Genomic DNA, 18542 nt, shown 5'->3' with positions numbered 1-18542 from the left:
TGAATAAAGGTTCTATTAATTAGGTTGACAAATAAGTCAACTCAAATCAAGTAATGTCTAATCATGCTAAAAGACAACTCCAGCAAGCTAATCATCATGATTTATCTTTTGCCTGGATGAATAATTAGACTCTCATCCGAAGCACCCTGATCTATCCTTTCTATAAGGATAATTAATGTTAAGCACAAAGAATAAAAGGATTGTTATTTGTAGCTTATAAAAAAATGTTCGATATTATAAAAACAAAAGACTTATTTGAATAAGATCAAACACAAAAACTAAAAATTTATTGATGAAGACAAGAGTTATTCTACTTATACTAAGTGATATATCAGAAATAAATTATTTATAAAAAAAAAGAGTATGAAATTAATCAGGTAAAGAATATCGTTTATTACATTGAAAATAAGAGGGTTTATATACTATTCAAATTGAGGGATTTGATGTGAGGATAAGGTATTAGATGGGTTGATTTGGGTGATAGGATAACAGATCCAATCCATTATCCTGAACATGCCATGATATGGATCGTAACTGAATCCTGTTTCACGTCAAAGTTTATGATCTGATGTGACCGGTGCTTGAACTGCTTGTTTCTACGCATTTGGAGATCCGGTTTAGAGAATGATACATCAGTACACATGCGAAGGCCAAACGGAGATTGAATCTTTATTGTTCTGGATGATGGTCCATGAGTTTTCTAAATCTATTATCGACCTAAAACTATTTGATTCTTGATAGTAAACACCCCTTCAAGCTTATATAAAACTTGTAGAGAATTTAAAGCAGAATACAATGGTATTTATATCAAGTCTCTGGTGTATATTATTCACCAAATATTTGGTACAATTGTTTTTGGGATTTTTTGACTGTTTTCTAAAGATTAATTACTATCTGTCATCAAAACATATTGTTAAGCATTACTAATCATTGTAGACCAGAACATATCCTACCGAATGAGCTATTGCCTGAAGCTCTGGCATAACTCTATCATGAAATATTGACAATATTGTCCTGACCAAAAAAAGGTCACCAGATTTTTTGCTTGCTATCACAGGCAGATTTTGAAGCAAAATCAATGATTTTGCATGCTACCATTTTTTGAACATACCTCGACAAATACTAACCGGATTCGCACAAAACAAAGACCATTCAATAGCTTTACATTAGATCCATCATAATGTAAGGGTTTCAAGTACCAGATGTACGTTTTCTTTATAAATTTGCTGAAAAATATAAATTTTATGAGCTACAAGCTAATATATTCAACAAGGTGCTAGATAACTAAAGTCATACAAATGAATGTATCAGTAAATTATCAGTTTATCATTCTGTGCAAAATTAAGACGATCCTTTATTGAATGAATTGTGTGGTCCCATTTATATCTTTGTGAATAATGTCAAATCCTGAGGTGTAAAGACAAGTGTGATGATCCAGTAGATTTTCGTAAATGATATGTGTAGATAATCTACAGTTAAGTGTAATTGTAACCGTTCTTGTATGTCATTGAATTAAATGATATTGTTTCAGTAATAGTCATCCTACTAGTTGACTATTTGTTGGGTCTTGATGTGCGTGTAGACTGTAGTTTGATGTGCGTTTAGTAGTGTATGTAAAAACCGATGGGATGTTGATGGGTTGTATTAGGTGTAATATAATGGATTATGGTGTGAATTGCATCAAATGAAAATAAGAAACCAAATTTACTGCTTTATTATGGCTTTTCACGTTTGCCTCCTTAGGGTTATTATACCTGTTTAAGGTCAAGGTCAGCAAATGTTGCCTTGACACCACAAATCACTTAATCCACAGCTAAGTATAGCAGGTATTACATCATTAAAATTAGATGCAGTGTGTTCTTGGGACAAGGGCTTGCAGTCTCTAATTTGCTACTACGACGCTTTTATGTTCAAAGCTTCCAGTATTTATTACTTGCCCATTCATCTCGCTACGCTCGATGTCGGTGTCGCCCTGCTGGCTCTCATTGAAGCCGTTTTAAATCAGACATTATAACATTTTGGTATATCAAGTAGATTTTAAACAATTTATTATTAGTTAGTAACAGAAAGATTGTATCAGAGCCAGGAGGAGGAGAGGAGGTATCTCCCTTAGTATCCTTTTTGCTTGCGCTGATATTAAACAAAGCCTATTTTTGGGACAATGCGAAAGAAATTCAAATTTTATGCAGTATTTGTATATCGCAAATGCCATTTTTTGATAATAGAATTGTCATATCATTCACTGCTGCTGATGCTCTTAATAAGATGGCGACATAAAGCTGGTCATAAGTAAATAAAGGACTTGTGTAAGATTTACAGCGACTTTTTTTTGAGATGTTGACATTGCAAAAGGCTCGCTTGTAACAAAAGCACCCAAAAAAGTATTTGGGTTAAGCAATTACCCTTTCAATTCCATGATCCTCATTTAATCAACATCGCAATCATCATTATCATCAACAGAAAAGCATTTAGGTCAGCCATCAGCAATGCCGCCGCCAAAATTAATTCAACCTCAGCTTATTTTTTTCTGCTCAAGATTGGACAGATTTCGCCTTTTTTCGACTTCTTTAATCTATCTTTTGGTATTCGACTATATGAACTATGATAATCACCCTACGCTTCCTAATACATTCTTGAAGTACTTTTCAAGGCGCTTCCGATGGTGCTAACTGTAATAGGTGTTTTGATTGAAACTATTGAGCAATTCAATAAAATCTGAAATGAGGTTTTTAGCAAAAATAGCCATATTTTGTATATGAAAGCCTCATAACAGTGGTTTCAGAGGTTGCTATGGATCGAGAGAAACATTTTGATTTGATATATGCCATAGTAAAAGTCTTTATTTTCAAGGCGAAAAATGCGATCCTTTGATTTTCGTAAAAAAACCATGAGGGGTACCTCATGCTTTTTGGTTGATTTTTGGCCATATTTTTTAGGTTTTCAAAAAGTTGAGCAAAGGTGTCAGAAAGTTACTACTACTCAAGTGCAATTGTTTGGCGTTATTCCGGTGGCTCAGAAATGTCTACATGTCAAGATATGAAGGCTTGGAAACTGTCCAATTTGGTTATGTTTATGCTTTATAGCTTTTATTTACACGGTATAAACCACATCTTTAGTAGCTAAAGCCGTCTGGAAGGGCAGTTCTGCAACCTGTGCAACTTGTAATTTTAACAGGAGACATATTGATTTTGTAAGACTAATTCATACGAATTTTGATGCCCCATGTTGCTGGTAAGCTTATTATTAACAATGCAAATGAGAACCCGAATTTGCTGCTTGAACATTATAGTTGTACACCTTTGCTTGGCTACGGTATATTCGATCAGGACTAATATCAACAAATGTTGAATTAGATGCAATATCACTACACTTGACGACGGTGTCACCCTGCGGGCTGTCGCCGTAGACATTCCAAATCATTAACAATAATAAACTCAGCTATAAATGTAGATTTTAAACAATCCATTATTAATAAAGAAGGAGAGAAATCGAATTTACTACTAAGATACTACGATTTTGCATATTCGCTTCGCAACAATCAAGCCCTCGTATAGATCAATACTATGAAAGGCTGGACTGGATTATATGTGAATACAACACGTAGAAAGACATGGCTTACAAATTTACTGAGTTTATTAAAGATGCATGCATTGAATACCCCAAAGAGTAGCACACATTATTATGTTGCCTTTGTTGCAGAAGCGGGCCCATACTGTTTAATTTCATTAATAGGATGCTATCTATTGCACGGCATGAGATAGTAAAAAGATAACATACATGAAAAATTGTCTTTTAATACTATACGATACAATGTTTGCCATAATATTCATTAGATACTGTTTCTCAATCGCTTGATGACCGTGTGAAATATACAAAATAATCCAATCAGACTGTAGATAATAATCTTCATAAACTGCTACTGTAGTGGAATTAGGTTCTCGAAACTTTGTGGTACTATATTCGCTTTTACTATGCCATCGCGTTGTTGAACAGTTCGTAATATATGAATGTTATTTTGAATGTGTACTAGAGCTGATTCGTTTAAAAGTTACTGGCAGATAAATGTAAAATTATCAAATAGTTTCCGCATAGAATGTTACAAAGTGTTTGTTATTTAATGGTGTTGTGAGTATAAGTAACAGATTTAGATAAATGTATATGTCTCAGCAGTATAAGTGAGAAAAAAAATAACCTTTATTATTTTTGATATTCATATTAACTATAAAAGTTACTAACAAAGTCTGTGTGCACCTGTGTCGTGTGTATAGGTATAGTTTTAGAGTAGACTTAGATAAATGTATATAAAAGAATAGAATTGAGATATAAGATGATCTTTATTGTTTTACAAACTAAGTTGATATTTATACTAAATTAAAAAAAGTTACACACAAAGTCTGTGTGTACCTGACACCTGACAATGAAAAAAAAAAAGGAGGGGAGCTTGCTTCTTTTATACTGACGCCGAAAGCTCACGTCTGGGCCACACTTCTTTATATAAAGACGCTGATGGTCTCACGTCTGACATTTAACTAACATTGAATTCTTATATATGGTGAGAAAATCTTAGTATTGTCAAATTGTGGTTTTTTTTAAATTTATCACATTTTCATGGGTAAGAATGTAATGAATTGAAAGGTTTGAAATTGTTTTGATCGAATTGACTATTCCCAATAACGGAAAATAATTTAGTTAAAATGTAATGGCAGAAGGTTCTTTAAATTATTCCGGTAATATAAGTATTGCTGGTTGCTGACTAGCAAATTCAGAGTGAATTCTTTTGGAGTTGTACTGTATAAACGTGCATTCAACTACTATCAAGGTAAGCTCTAGGCCATGGTATGGTATAGCACCACGGAGGTTTCATATATCGGATACTGGAAAATATGAACACAAAAGCGCTATCGTAGTTAATCAGAGATTAAAGGCCCTTCTTCCCAGAACATGGCGTATCTGATCAAGTGATTTCTTGTTTGCTATTTGGCTATGGATTGCGTGATATGTTGTTTCAAGGCAACACTTGTTGGTATCATTGGCCTTGAAGGGGTTATACTGTAGTCAAACGAAGGTGAATGGCCATTACAGTCCAGCATTTAATCCAACTTTTGTTAGCATTAATTTATATAAGGTTTTATCTAGGGAGGCGAAGGTGCAATACCAAAATAGTATTCAAGCATCTGGCCCAATACATGATAACAGCGATTTTAAAGGTGGTTTTACCGTAGCGAAGCCAAAATGTAAAGGCTTGGTGTTTAAATAGCATATTCGGTTTCTCATTTCCATTATCATTTTGAACTGGTTTTACAAGCTCATCGTCTATCAATCCATGACAACTGGGAAAGAATTGTACCTGTGGAATACATCCACTATGATCTGCATTCCGACAGTTCGTCCAGTTACCAGATTTAGATATAAACTATATGTACACTGGATTAGATGTACGATACCGATTTTTACTATAAGATATGAACTTCAGATGCGCTAGTACTATGAGATTCGTACTATATAGGATATAGGCTATAGATGGCACCACGGACATGGATGGCGTTATAGACTTATACTTGTATTCCGACATTGACTACGGATGTTTACCATATCTGGATAGGCACCAAGATTAATGCAATATGAGCTTGTTGCTTCAGATATGCACTTTATGATCCACGCTATAAGACACATGCTTATATCCGTGATACTAGCTACAGATACTTTATGTACTACAGACTTGTGCAATATATGAGACATGCTATAGACATGCCATATATCCAGATACATGCTAAGATGTATGCTCAGCGATATACACTCAGATATGTACTATTGATATAGACTAAGGAGACTGTACCTATCGGATAATACATGATACTAGATCGATATTAATTATCCTTATAGAAAGGATAGATCAGGATAGATCAGGGTACTTTGGATGAGAGTTTAATTATTCATCCAGGCAAAGCTAAATCATGATTAGACATTAGTTGATCTGAGTTGACTTATTTGTCAATCTAATTAATAGAACTTTTATCCATTGTTATAGTATATAAGAAGGATCATCTACCTGGCCAGTAGAGAGACTTCAGTTTACTTTACACCTGTCAGTTTGGTAATAAAATATACCTTTATCAAGTTGACATTACTGTTTTTTTTTATTCTTTTTTTTTTCGTGAATTTTAGTCTATCAAGCCTCAAATTCCAGAGTGCCAGCCAAGTTACCAACTGGAATGGCTTGTTGGTATACAAGCATGGTTGCTAAACAAGGTCGTTTAACTTGGTCCGAATTCCGTACAGCAGTTATCAACAAGTATGGTCGATCAAGCATTGATATGAGAGATGCGGCAAGAGAGCAGTTGGAACGACTAGTGTATCAACAAGGAGAGGCTTTCAATCAATTTGTTGACAAATTCCAACAATTGCGCAATCAGGCTGAAATCCAGGATGAGGATAGTATCGTTCGTTATTTGATCAAGGCCCTTCCAGAAGAGTTGGCGAACTACACCAAGTTTTCTCTCAATACCAATTCTAATAAGTAGGAGATCACCGTGGATTTGGTGGTCAACAAGATAACAGCTATCTACAACGCTCTGTTTAAGGACAAGTGGGAAAGAGAACGTAAAAAAGCAACTCCAGTAACATCCTCCGCCTCAATTTTGAATAACAATAGTGCTAGCAAGTGTTTAGGATATAGATCATCTCTGAGAGGCAAATGTATTAGGCGTTGTATATTACATAAGAGGATCTGAGAATGAGCTGAGATGCATAGTAGAAGTGAGAGGTCTTTATTCAAGCAGCACGAAGGAACATGAGTGGTGCCATCAAATGGCTAATCTATATCCTTCGTTCCTGGAGAGTGGTAGCCTATGGCCTTTCGTCCCTGGAAGTGGGTTTCAATTCCGACAAATGTTCTTCCGTCAAAGCTATTAGGAAGAACATTCTATCCTGGATTATCTTTGTTGTTTATCCTTGACTGGTGGTTCATGAGTTCTTATGCAGCACATCCTCGTTAACTGGTTCAAGGCTTATAATACAATTATCCCGCATTCAAGATCAAGGTCCTATTGCTGCGGCACTGTCAAATAACTTTAAATACCTTTGATATCTACACTATTTTTGATCCCTATTCAATCTTGGAATAACATAATAAAAATATTCAGTTCTAATTGTATTTACTCTGTCTATATTTCGTTCTTCTAAACACCAAGGTCACCAGTCACTCACCCAAACGATGCATGTATCATCCGAATGCCCACAATCATCGCACCAAGGATTGCAAAGCATCTGACAGCATGAAAAAACGAATCGATGAGGCACAAAGGAAGTTTGGTGAGGTCAACACTCGTATTTGTCACGATTGCAAGGAGTCAGGATGGACTCCAGCGCACAGGGCCGTGTGCAAGATGAAGAATAATCAACCAAGATTTCGAAGTAAGGTCGTCAAGAAGACGATCGTCCCTGTGCCCAATCAGCAGACTGATTACAACTCTGATGACAATATGGATACGGATACGGAATCCGAAGAGCAGAGCATGACCTTCGCAGCCATGAGCATTGTTTGGTCTTTGTCTAGTCTTTGTCCGGTCTTTGTCTGGTCTTTGTTTAGTCTTTGTCTGGTCTTTGTTTAGTCTTTGTTTGGTCATTGTCTGATCTTTGTCTGATCTTTGTCTGGTCTTTGTCTGGTCTTTGTCTGATCTTTGTCTGATCTTTGTCTGGTCTTTGTTTGGTCTTTCTCTGGTCTTTGTCTGGTCTTTGTCTGGTCTTTGTCTGATCTTTGTTTGGTCTTTGTTTGGTCTTTGTCTGGTCTTTGTCTGGTCTTTGTCTGATCTTTCTCTGGTCTTTGTCTGACCTTTCTCTGGTCTTTGTCTGATCTTTCTCTAGTCTCTGTCTGGTCTTTGTCTGATCTTTGTCTGGTCTTTGTTTGGTCTTTGTTTGGTCTTTGTTTGGTCTTTGTCTGATCTTTCTCTGGTCTTTGTTTGGTCTTTGTCTGGTCTTTGTCTGGTCTTTGTCTGATCTTTGTTTGATCTTTGTTTGGTCTTTGTCTTATGTTTCTCTGGTCTTTGTTTGATCTTTCTCTGGTCTTTGTCTGATCTTTGTCTGATCTTTGTCAGGTCTTTGTTTGGTCTTTGTTTGGTCTTTGTTTGGTCTTTGTTTGGTCTTTGTTTGGTCTTTGTTTGGTCTTTGTTTGGTCTTTGTTTGGTCTTTGTCTGATCTTTCTCTGGTCTTTGTCTGGTCTTTGTCTGATCTTTGTTTGGTCTTTGTTTGGTCTTTGTTTGGTCTTTGTTTGGTCTTTCTCTGATCTTTCTCTGGTCTTTGTCTGATCTTTCTCTGGTCTTTGCCTGGTCTTTGTCTGGTCTTTGTCTGGTCTTTGTCTGATCTTTGTTTGGTCTTTGTCTGGTCTTTCTCTGGTCTTTGTCTGATCTTTGTTTGGTCTTTGTTTGGTCTTTGTCTGGTCTTTGTCTGGTCTTTGTCTGGTCTTTGTCTGGTCTTTGTCTGATCTTTCTCTGATCTTTCTCTGGTCTTTGTCTGATCTTTCTCTGGTCTTTGTCTGATCTTTGTCTGATCTTTCTCTGGTCTTTCTCTGGTCTTTGTCTGGTCTTTGTCTGATCTTTCTCTGGTCTTTGTCTGATCTTTCTCTGGTCTTTGTTTGGTCTTTGTCTGATCTTTCTCTGGTCTTTGTCTGATCTTTGTTTGGTCTTTGTTTGGTCTTTGTCTGGTCTTTGTCTGGTCTTTGTCTGATCTTTCTCTGGTCTTTGTCTGATCTTTGTTTGGTCTTTCTCTGATCTTTCTCTGGTCTTTGTCTGATCTTTGTCCGGTCTTTGTCCGGTCTTTGTCTGGTCTTTGTTTAGTCTTTGTCTGATCTTTGTCTGGTCTTTGTCTGGTCTTTGTCTGATCTTTGTCTGGTCTTTGTCTGGTCTTTGTCTGGTCTTTGTCTGATCTTTGTTTGGTCTTTGTTTGGTCTTTGTCTGGTCTTTGTCTGGTCTTTGTCTGATCTTTCTCTGGTCTTTGTCTGGTCTTTGTCTGATCTTTGTCTGGTCTTTCTCTGATCTTTGTCTGGTCTTCGTCTGGTCTTTGTCTGGTCTTTGTCTGATCTTTCTCTGGTCTTTGTCTGATCTTTGTTTGGTCTTTGTTTGGTCTTTGTCTGGTCTTTGTCTGATCTTTCTCTGGTCTTTGTCTGATCTTTGTTTGGTCTTTCTCTGATCTTTGTCTGATCTTTGTCTGGTCTTTGTCTGGTCTTTGTCTGATCTTTGTTTGGTCTTTCTCTGATCTTTGTCTGGTCTTTGTCTGGTCTTTCTCTGATCTTTCTCTGATCTTTGTCTGATCTTTGTCTGGTCTTTGTCTGGTCTTTGTCTGGTCTTTGTCTGGTCTTTGTCTGATCTTTGTTTGGTCTTTGTTTGGTTTTTGTTTGGTCTTTGTTTGGTCTTTGTCTGATCTTTCTCTGGTCTCTGGTGTCGTTTGTTCTCTGGTTTTTCGATGGTGCTGCTATTGCTGCTGCTGTTGCGAATCTGGTCTTTCCTGGTTTACTGTCTTTGGTGCATGCTTCTTCTCTGGTCTATTTGTGGTTGTGGTAATTGGTAAGTATCTTCTTTCTTCTAGTCGGAATGATATAAAACTTCTTTGAACGTTTGTATTATTGCTTCCTTTCCCGTGATAATGCATTTTATCATGATGTTTACTTTGTTGCGCTTTCTTCTTCTTTTGCTGGTTGTGTTGCCTCTGTGGCTTGACATGAGACAACATTAGTCATTATGTTGTAGTGCAAATTTATACCACCATTGCTTTTGCAGTTGAGCGTATTTGTGTTACTCTACATTCGACTATTTACCATGCACTTTGCTCATGTATGCAATTCTGTTGCAACAACAACGAGCTCTTTTGAACATCTACAGTGCGCGAAAAAAACGTTCCAGTGTTTTGCCAAATTGCACTTATAGCCAGTTTTCTCTGCAAATATCAAAGCTACTGGGGTTTGCTTAGTTTCATAAATAGCCTAAGTAGTTGGCTATCAGATGATATATTATGCACTTTATTCACGTAATTAGAAAAAGAATGGTAGCCTCATGAAAAGTGAAAAGTCGAATTTATTAAATCTTATAAAAAAGCTCAATATTTAGTTGGACCACCTTTACTCTTGATAACCGCTTTGATTCGGCGTGGCATGCTGCCTATGTATTTAAGACAGTCTTCTTTTGTGAATTTATAACATTCCTGTTCAATTCTGTCTTCTAACTCAGAAATGCTGGTGGCCCTAGTAGGGTACTTGTTCAAACGACGTTTTAGTTGATGCCAGACATGTTCAATGGGGTTTTGGTCAGGGCTTTGGGGGGAGGCCAATCAAGAACATTTTGAACAGAGAATCCGTGATGCGTGAACCATTTTTTAATGGGACCAGAAGTATGTGGTCTTGCGTTATCTTGCTGGAATCTAAACGTTTTCTTGTCCAGCCCATAGTACTTGATAGTGTCTAGCAAAGATGAGTCCAGAATTTCAGCATAAACTTCTGAGTTAACAGTTCCTTCGGTAATGGTGGAACCATAGCTTGGTTCCTCCGCTGTTATCATGCCCCAGAAAACAACGCCACCACCATCTCCCTGAACTTGAGCCTCAGTTTGATGAGGCATCAACTCAGTGGGCCTGTCAGTCCAGTAGAAAGATTCGCCGTCAGATCTGTTGTAACTGTCTGAAATACGTGAGAATGGATATGTCTTTTTATTTTCAGTAAAATCAGATAGAGAGAAAAGGGAAGGGTGAATGTCTACTGCTATTTATATGTATGATTTATGGATTGCTTACACACCCGTCTAGAATGGTGTTCTCATGCTAAGTTTTAGTGTCAATCCTCACTTATGCTAAATGGTAATTATTTCAGATATAGATGATCAGTCTAGATATCTTTAGTAGCTCTTGGCAACGTTAATTACTTACATTCCTTATCTGCTATCTTTTGACATATAGAGAATAGCTTATCGAAACTTAGCTTATGTGAATATCATGATTATCGTTTACATGTTGAACAGCTTATTTACATATGCTCCATATGTGCATAGTTTATTGCTCAATTCAATCTACGACATTATGATTCAGGAACAGTTATATGTGTGAATACAACAAGATCCCCACATGTTGACCCTGGTTTCATCGGAAAATCCCCATTTACGCCAATCGTCCGCAGTCAAATGTCGATGTCTCTTGGCCCACACAAGACGCTTTTTCCGGTTCTCCGCAGACACGAAATTGGTCTTTACCTTTCTTTTAGCCTTGAACCCTTTGCGCTTGAGTATATACTGTATATTCCTCAAAGTCATCTGAACTCCCATATGAGCAAGGTAGCACTGCACACCCTTGGGGCCGTCTAAATTACCATTGCGGAGATTCCTCTCAATGTAGTTCATATTTTGCGTAGTGATTTTGCTGCGTCTTCCGGGTTTGGCATGTTTTGAATGACCAAGAAACTTCTTCCTATAGCGAGAAAGTACACTGACGGACAAATTTGGGAAGATTTTTTGAATGGCACGGAGGGAACAACCTTGGTTGAAAAGAGCCTTGACAGATCCTTGAACCTCCTGAGGAATGGGACGTGTCATGTTAAAAAAAGTGATGAAGTAAAGATGGTAAAATATAATGAGGGAAAAGACCAAAATCTCAGGCTTCTTTATACTTTTTTAAGCATTCCTCGGATAACTAACATTTTAAACATAACTGATATAAAAAATTACGGCTCTCAGATTATTTTCGTGGAATGTATACAAACAATAAGGTCATCAAGCGATATTTCCAATTTTACAAAATCGAAATTTTTTACTTTACGTCAGTTGCACTTGCTTAATATCTAGTGTATCAATTATTTTAGTAGCTCATTTTGTGGCTAAAAACTCAAGCTTTCGTAGTCTTACTTTAGTTTTAAAACTGAAAAAAATTGACAGAGCTGTAAGTGTAAAACTACGAATTGGCAAAACACTGGAACGTTTTTTTCGCGCACTGTATGCATCCACTATGATCTGCATTCCGACAGTTCATCCAGTTACCAGATTTAGATATAAACTGTATGTACACTGGATTAGATGTACGATATCGATTTATACTATAAGAAGATATGGACTTCAGATACGCTAGTGCTATAAGATCCATACTATATAAGATATAGACTATAGATGACTCCACGGACATGGATGGCGCTATAGACTTATACTTGTATTCCGACATTGACTACGGATGTTTACCATATCTGGATAGGCACCAAGATTAATGCAATATGAGCTTGTTGCTTCAGATGTGCACTTCATGATCCACGCTATAAGACACATGCTTATATCCGTGATACTAGCTACAGATACTTTATATACTACAGACTTGTACTATATATGAGACATGCTACAGACATGCATACGATATGCTATAGACATGCCATATATCCAGATACATGCTAAAGATGTATGCTTAGCGATATACACTCAGATATGTACTATTAATATAGACTAAGAAGACTGTACCTATCGGATACTTGCTACTAGATCGATATTAATTATCCTTATAGAAAGGATAATAGATCAGGGTACTTCGGATGAGAGTCTAATTATTCATCCAGACAGAGCTAAATCATGACTAGCTTGCTGGAGTTGTCTTTTAGCATGATTAGACATTAGTTGATCTGAGTTGACTTATTTGTTAATCTAATTAATAGAACTTTTATCCATTGTTATAGTATATAAGAAGGATCATCTACCTGGCCAGTAGAGAGACTTCAGTTTACTTTACACCTGTCAGTTTGATAATAAAACATACCTTTATCAAGTTGACATTACTGTTTTTTTTATTCTTTTTTTTTCCTTGAATTTTAGTCTATCAGGCCTCAAATTCCACAGGTGTGATTGAATACACTGTGATCAGGAGTGATTCATTCACACGATGTGCGATATAAGCATACATCTTTACTTTAGTATTTTTAAATGGTTTTTTGATGTACATTTGAGCGCTTTCATTAATAGATCCAAATAGCATGAATTTGAATGAGTGCTATTTGATGAACTTTGGTTTTCAATTAAGTTGCGTTTGGGTGGCTATTTCATTACAGACTTTAATGTTTTTTTATTCTTTTTTTCCGTGAGTTTTAGTCTTATAAAGCCTCAAATTTCACAACAATAGCACAGAAGCGTTTATAAGGTGCTCAAGTCTATAAAAAACTCCAGGGCATGTATTGACTAATATTGGCGCAAACCAAAAAAAGTATATGCGCCCATATATTGTAGCAGAAAACAGTGTTTGAGTGATTGATTTTGGAGCATTTGCCTTTTCGGCAGTGTAGTTCCGTGAATAATCCATTTAAACCCGATTTTATCGTAGTCTGCTTATGCCGACCATTGTATTACAAAAGTTACAGGTATTATGAATCTTTGTTTATTAGTCAATTTTGATATATTGATATATAAGTTTGTTGTTTGCTTCCCACATTGTGTTAACAACACCGACTCGGCGTGTTCGGTCCCAGTCATTATTTGTTTTGAGTTATGAGTCTCCAACATTATGGATAGGCTTTAAACTTAGTTATATAGCGTAATATCGAATCATCTTGTTGTGGACGACCGTCAACAGTGTACTGCTGACCAATGATTATCTCGTTTAATCCAAGCAAACTGTCAGATTCAAACTTGCACAATATCATTGGCACGCAAGTCTTCAAATAACTATAGTCGCGCATTTCAGGAAGAACGTTCCACGCTTTAGAATCAGAATGCAAGCTCTTATCACTTGCGCTTTGAGTTTCTTCGTAAATACAGAGCATCTAGATCATCAGACAGTTTGTGATTTACATACTCGCTCGGCAATACAACCTCCTGCACCATATTTTTAGGTCAAGTTTTGTTCAAATCTAGCCATTTGCAAGCACGAATAACTCATGCCACAGCGCATTTTGGGCACCTGGAATAGCACCAAACGGCTTCTCTTGGCTGCGCTTTACTTACTGGTGCTTTATCTCAATTTTTTTTGGGTCATTGCAAATCCATAAAAATTCCCATATTTTCACGAGTATTAGCAAGGGATAATTCTTGAAAATCAAACGATCGCGTTTTTCACCCGAAAAATGAAGACTTTTACTATAATACATTTTAGACCAAATTGATCGCAAGGATGTAATGCAGCATTGAAAACTCTTTCTATGAGGCTTGTATATACTAGACGTTGACATATTCAGAGAAAACCTGTTTCATATTTTTTCAAATTGCTCATTATTTTCGGTTTGAAAGTTGAATGTAATCAGCATCATTCGATGCGCCTTTATTGACTCTTTATGAATGCATTAGAAAGTAAAGTATAACAACGATAATTTTCATAGTCGAATATAGCAAAAACGTTTAAAGAATGTCAGATCAAGTCAAATTTGAACACGAAAATACCCCCACTGCACAATTTCAAATTAAATTGCCGCAATTACGACTGCTACTGCAGAAGACTGAGGCCAAATTTACTGGTCGTGACGTCGGATAGGGTGCCCTCTCATTTTCCATACATCCGTTTTTTTATCCTTTTTGCAAAACGCGTTTAATATCAAACCATGATGGTTTTGGAACCCTTTTGATTGAAAATAGCATTCTAGCTTCTGATAACACGGTCTTGTACTGTTAATAGTGCTTTATACTGCTTCTTTGGAATGGAATATGGTAGGTAGCATTCCATAACGAGCACTGGAAAGCATAGAATTAACACTAATTGAATTTGTTTATTAGGTTTTGATAATTTTTTTTGCCTCTTTGACGTCGGTGCTGCCGCCATTCCTTTTCTGCTATCTCTGTTGTCTGCTTCTTTGGTCTTTATCCGGTCTCTGCTGGTGTCGTTTTTTCTTTGGTTTTTCTATGGTGCTGGTGTTGCTGCTGCTAGTCAGGTCTTTTTTGATCTACTATTCTAGGCGTAGTAGGCTCGTTCTCTGGTGCATCTCTGGTGATTCCATATTCTGAGGCCTATCTGTTGTGGTTCTGGTAAGTGGTAAGTATCTTTTTTCTTCTGGCGGCGATAATATAAATCTTCTTTGAACGTTTGTATTATTGCTTGCTTTATCGTAATAATGCATTCGTAATGTTTGCTTTGTTGCGCTTTTTTTTTTCTTTCTTTTGTTGGCTGTGATATGATCAGTTCAACGGATGCTTGCAATGTCGTTGCTTTTTATGTATGAACGACAAGCATGATGTACTGCTATATATCTGTATTGCCGTTGCAATACTGCTTTGTTATATGGCCGTGGGTTGTTGTCTGTGCTGCCTCTGTAGCTTCACATGAAACACCATTAGTCATTATGTCGTATTACACAATTATACTACCACTATTGCTCATGCAATTATGTATGTTTTTGTTCCTTTGCATCAGACTATTATCATGCACGTTGCTCATATAAGCATTTTTGTTGCAACAACAGCGAGCTGTTCTCAACATCCTTTGATGTTGTATTTCTTATGCTTTTCTTTAACTCACTTTTTTTTTACGTGAGTGTTGCTTTTTTGCCTACATACTACTACTATAATACTCTTATAGTACTGTAGCATGTTCTTTTCTTTTTCTTTCTTTTATCATGTTTCTTTGAAGCATACTTTTTTTTACGTTGTGTGGATGTGCCTATCCCTGAAACTCAACAAGACATTATCCGAGGCTAGGAGGTAGATAGGCTGCCTCCACTTGGTTATCGCTACTTACTTTAGTGATGATTGAGGGTCTCAATGCCTGAATTTAAAGCTAGGTGGTGTAAGGCATGCTCTAGCACTTGGGGGAAGTTTGATGATAGCAGCGGCTATATTGCTATTATAGCGGCGCTTAAAATTTTGCCTCACATCAAAACCGGGGGAAACCCTCGCAATTTTTTTTTAGGTCAGCGGAGTTCTCGAGCGATTTGATTGGCTGAGAGGTTGAAGTACCAAAGGGTTACAACTGGTTGATTTCCTATTGACCTGCCATTTATTACCATGATTTTGTGTTTGTAATAAAACTGTGTAGTAGCCAAATAAACATAATTTAAGTCCTTTTTTGTTCAAAAATAAATTAAGGTATAGTCATTTGATCTAGTATTTATTAAACAATGGCAGGTGAGGGATGTTCTTTAAACTTGATATCATCATCTTGTGGGGGGCAGGAAAGTCATATAGGTAGAGTAATACACTACCGTAGGTACCAGAGGAGAACCTAATACCATATGCCCCGCCAAACATGCGTTGTTGTTTATTAATATTAATATCCAGCATGTTTCAATTTAATGGGTTGCTATTATTATCTTGTACCTCATATCAAAAATTTCGGATGATGTACAAAAGTATTTGTTGTCTTAAGGGTTGGGACATCCAAAATCAAATTTAGATTATTATTGATGCCAGAACTTTGAAAGTATAGCATGTTTGTACAGACAAATTTTTGCGGAAAGAAGGATGACGGAGGAGTAACTATTATTGAAATTTAGAATGGATGAGTAGTTGTTAGTAAGAAATAGAGAGATTTTCAAAATAAGGCGAATCTGAGTAAGGAGGAGGTAGATATATAAAAATCTGATAATTACCTGCAATTGCTAGTTATCAACTGGTTCTTGTATGTAGCTCAGCCCTCAAATTTGGCTTATTTTGAAGAATTCGCCGTTTCTTACCAACAACTCATCCAAACTGTGATTCAATTACACCATCGTTCGTCTTGCATATTTTGGCTGTACGGATGCGATACTCTTCAGCTAGCTTCTTTCGCAAACCAGGCTTCTTCTCATGTCCTGACTGAGTAGTTTATAGCTTCCTCACGCGAAGAAGCGTAAGGGATTAACGTTTGCTTTTGTTTTCAAATGAGGTTTTTATTAGAAGTTCCTACCTATTAACGTGTAACAAAGCTCGTAAAAGCTTGGCCACTCTCGCTATAAGCCTTTGCTTAGATTAACTTACTAGTAACTGCAGACTAATGCCTGTATACAAGACCATGAATTGGCTTCGTAGTCATGAAGTGCTTGAGTCCGTCTCAGCAAAGGATGCAATTTTGAGTATAAGATCGATATAAACATGGGACAGAACTAACGATCTGTTTTAACAGCGGGCTATGATCAAAAAGAAGATATGTATAACGGGATATATTACAAATCAGTTGTGTATGTTGATGCAAAATCGTCGTGATATGATGTACATTGAGCTTTATTCATGAAGCTTTTAAAGTAAGGGATGATACAACTTACGTTCTATCGTATGGTTTCCTCGAATAAAAAGGTATAATCACATGTCAACTGTGGCGGCTCTCGTAGACACTTAAATTATCTCACCTCATCGGTAGCTCTTGTACACTGCCACCAAGATTCTAGCAATACTCTGTTGATTTTTCATGATGAAATTGGCAATGTTTATGTAGATTTGGATCGTTTCCATCGCAATCTCATTCACAGAGCATTGTTCTGGCTTGTAAAGTACGTGGAGCTTTTACTGCAAGACGCGTAATGGATAGAATCAAGACCGCGATTAGTGAAGATATCTGAATAGTTGCTGTAATCAATATATATATATACGCACAATCAATGCCCCAAATCGGTCTCGCTGCCTGTCTGTAGCCACACTTTTATCATTTGCGGTAACAAAGGGATTTTACGGTATATAATTGTTGAATGGTTGAATCATGTAATACAACAGACTACAGATGTTACGTTTTTTAACCGTGGTAAACATTATGTACTCCTGTAATAGGTGGAACACATACGGGAAGAACCTAATTCCCTCGGATCTACTTTTTAATGTTTATAATGAAGTTTATTGTCAATGATAAGTAATGTAATAATGATTTCTATGTGTAATTCTATTGAGGTATCTATTGTGTTGTATATTTAAAGGGTACATATGCTTGTTGCTTCTTTTCTAAATCAAAGATGGACAAGAGGTATTTTTTTTTATAGATCAATTGATAGCAATTGTCTTGTTTGTGCTCTATAGTGCATGTGGCAATAATCGTAGTAGTGGCATAAGCAAGATGTGGAAAACTAGGGGGATACGGGACAATTCTATAGATAGACATTAGTTTATAGTCTAGCAATCAGAGGGTTTGAAAGCACTTACTCTTGTCATATGTACAAAGGAACCGCAAATCAAACAATTCTTACCGCCATTTTGTTGCTGACTGTAAGTTGATGCTAATGTTGATGCAAGGTCAGGGGTGCCAGAAACAGCAGAAGCAGAGTTTCTTTTCACAGTAGAGGTAAGAGTGATTATACAGGGCATTTTCTGTGGACGATTTTGGGTGTAGTGTGAAAAAAGAAGAAAAAGGCAATTGAGAAGAGGAATTGGGGCATATTTATATCTTTTTATAACTTGAACGTAATGATGATGACAATAAGGCAATAATGGCTATTTCTAATATTACTTTATCATCTCTTAATAACGGTTACACTATTAATATACAACGTGGAACTGATATTGAGACAGGTAGGGGATCTTGATGGAGAAACACATTGCCCGTCATCCCACTTTTTTGTAACTACGTTTACCTTTTTCTTACAAATGTTGCAAGGGGTAAATCATTGCTCGAGTCAAAGGCCAGGTCGCACTGTCATCCGTTAAGCGCTTGTGATG

The 18542-nt window shown here is 36.6% G+C and overlaps 4 protein-coding genes across 4 annotated transcripts; 2 read left to right on the top strand and 2 right to left on the bottom strand.

Moving 5' to 3' along the window:
* Positions 1 to 6233: 6233 nt before the first annotated feature.
* ATC70_012638 (uncharacterized protein) lies at positions 6234 to 6521 on the top strand (the record flags this gene model as incomplete). Its single annotated transcript, XM_064831809.1, has 1 exon — positions 6234 to 6521. One exon carries the CDS (start codon positions 6234 to 6236, stop codon positions 6519 to 6521), a length of 288 nt encoding a protein of 95 aa, XP_064678089.1.
* Positions 6522 to 7217: 696 nt separating this feature from the next.
* Positions 7218 to 7610, top strand: ATC70_012637 (uncharacterized protein; the record flags this gene model as incomplete). The annotated part of the gene is made up of 1 exon (XM_064831808.1): positions 7218 to 7610. One exon carries the CDS (start codon positions 7218 to 7220, stop codon positions 7608 to 7610), a length of 393 nt encoding a protein of 130 aa, XP_064678088.1.
* Positions 7611 to 7859: 249 nt separating this feature from the next.
* Positions 7860 to 9730, bottom strand: ATC70_012636 (uncharacterized protein; the record flags this gene model as incomplete). The annotated part of the gene is made up of 2 exons (XM_064831807.1): positions 7860 to 9498; positions 9660 to 9730. The coding sequence occupies 2 exons, from the start codon at positions 9728 to 9730 to the stop codon at positions 7860 to 7862; spliced, it is 1710 nt and encodes a 569-aa protein (XP_064678087.1).
* A 529-nt stretch (positions 9731 to 10259) lies between these two features.
* Positions 10260 to 10604, bottom strand: ATC70_012635 (uncharacterized protein; the record flags this gene model as incomplete). Its single annotated transcript, XM_064831806.1, has 1 exon — positions 10260 to 10604. The coding sequence occupies one exon, from the start codon at positions 10602 to 10604 to the stop codon at positions 10260 to 10262; it is 345 nt and encodes a 114-aa protein (XP_064678086.1).
* Between the last annotated feature and the right edge of the window lie 7938 nt (positions 10605 to 18542).

Source organism: Mucor velutinosus, assembly GCF_035048745.1.
Source record: "Mucor velutinosus strain NIH1002 chromosome Unknown tig00001569, whole genome shotgun sequence".
Taxonomy (NCBI): domain Eukaryota; kingdom Fungi; phylum Mucoromycota; class Mucoromycetes; order Mucorales; family Mucoraceae; genus Mucor; species Mucor velutinosus.
The sequence above is the reverse complement of the archived record's forward strand: the minus strand, read 5'-3'. Positions and strand labels throughout refer to the sequence as shown.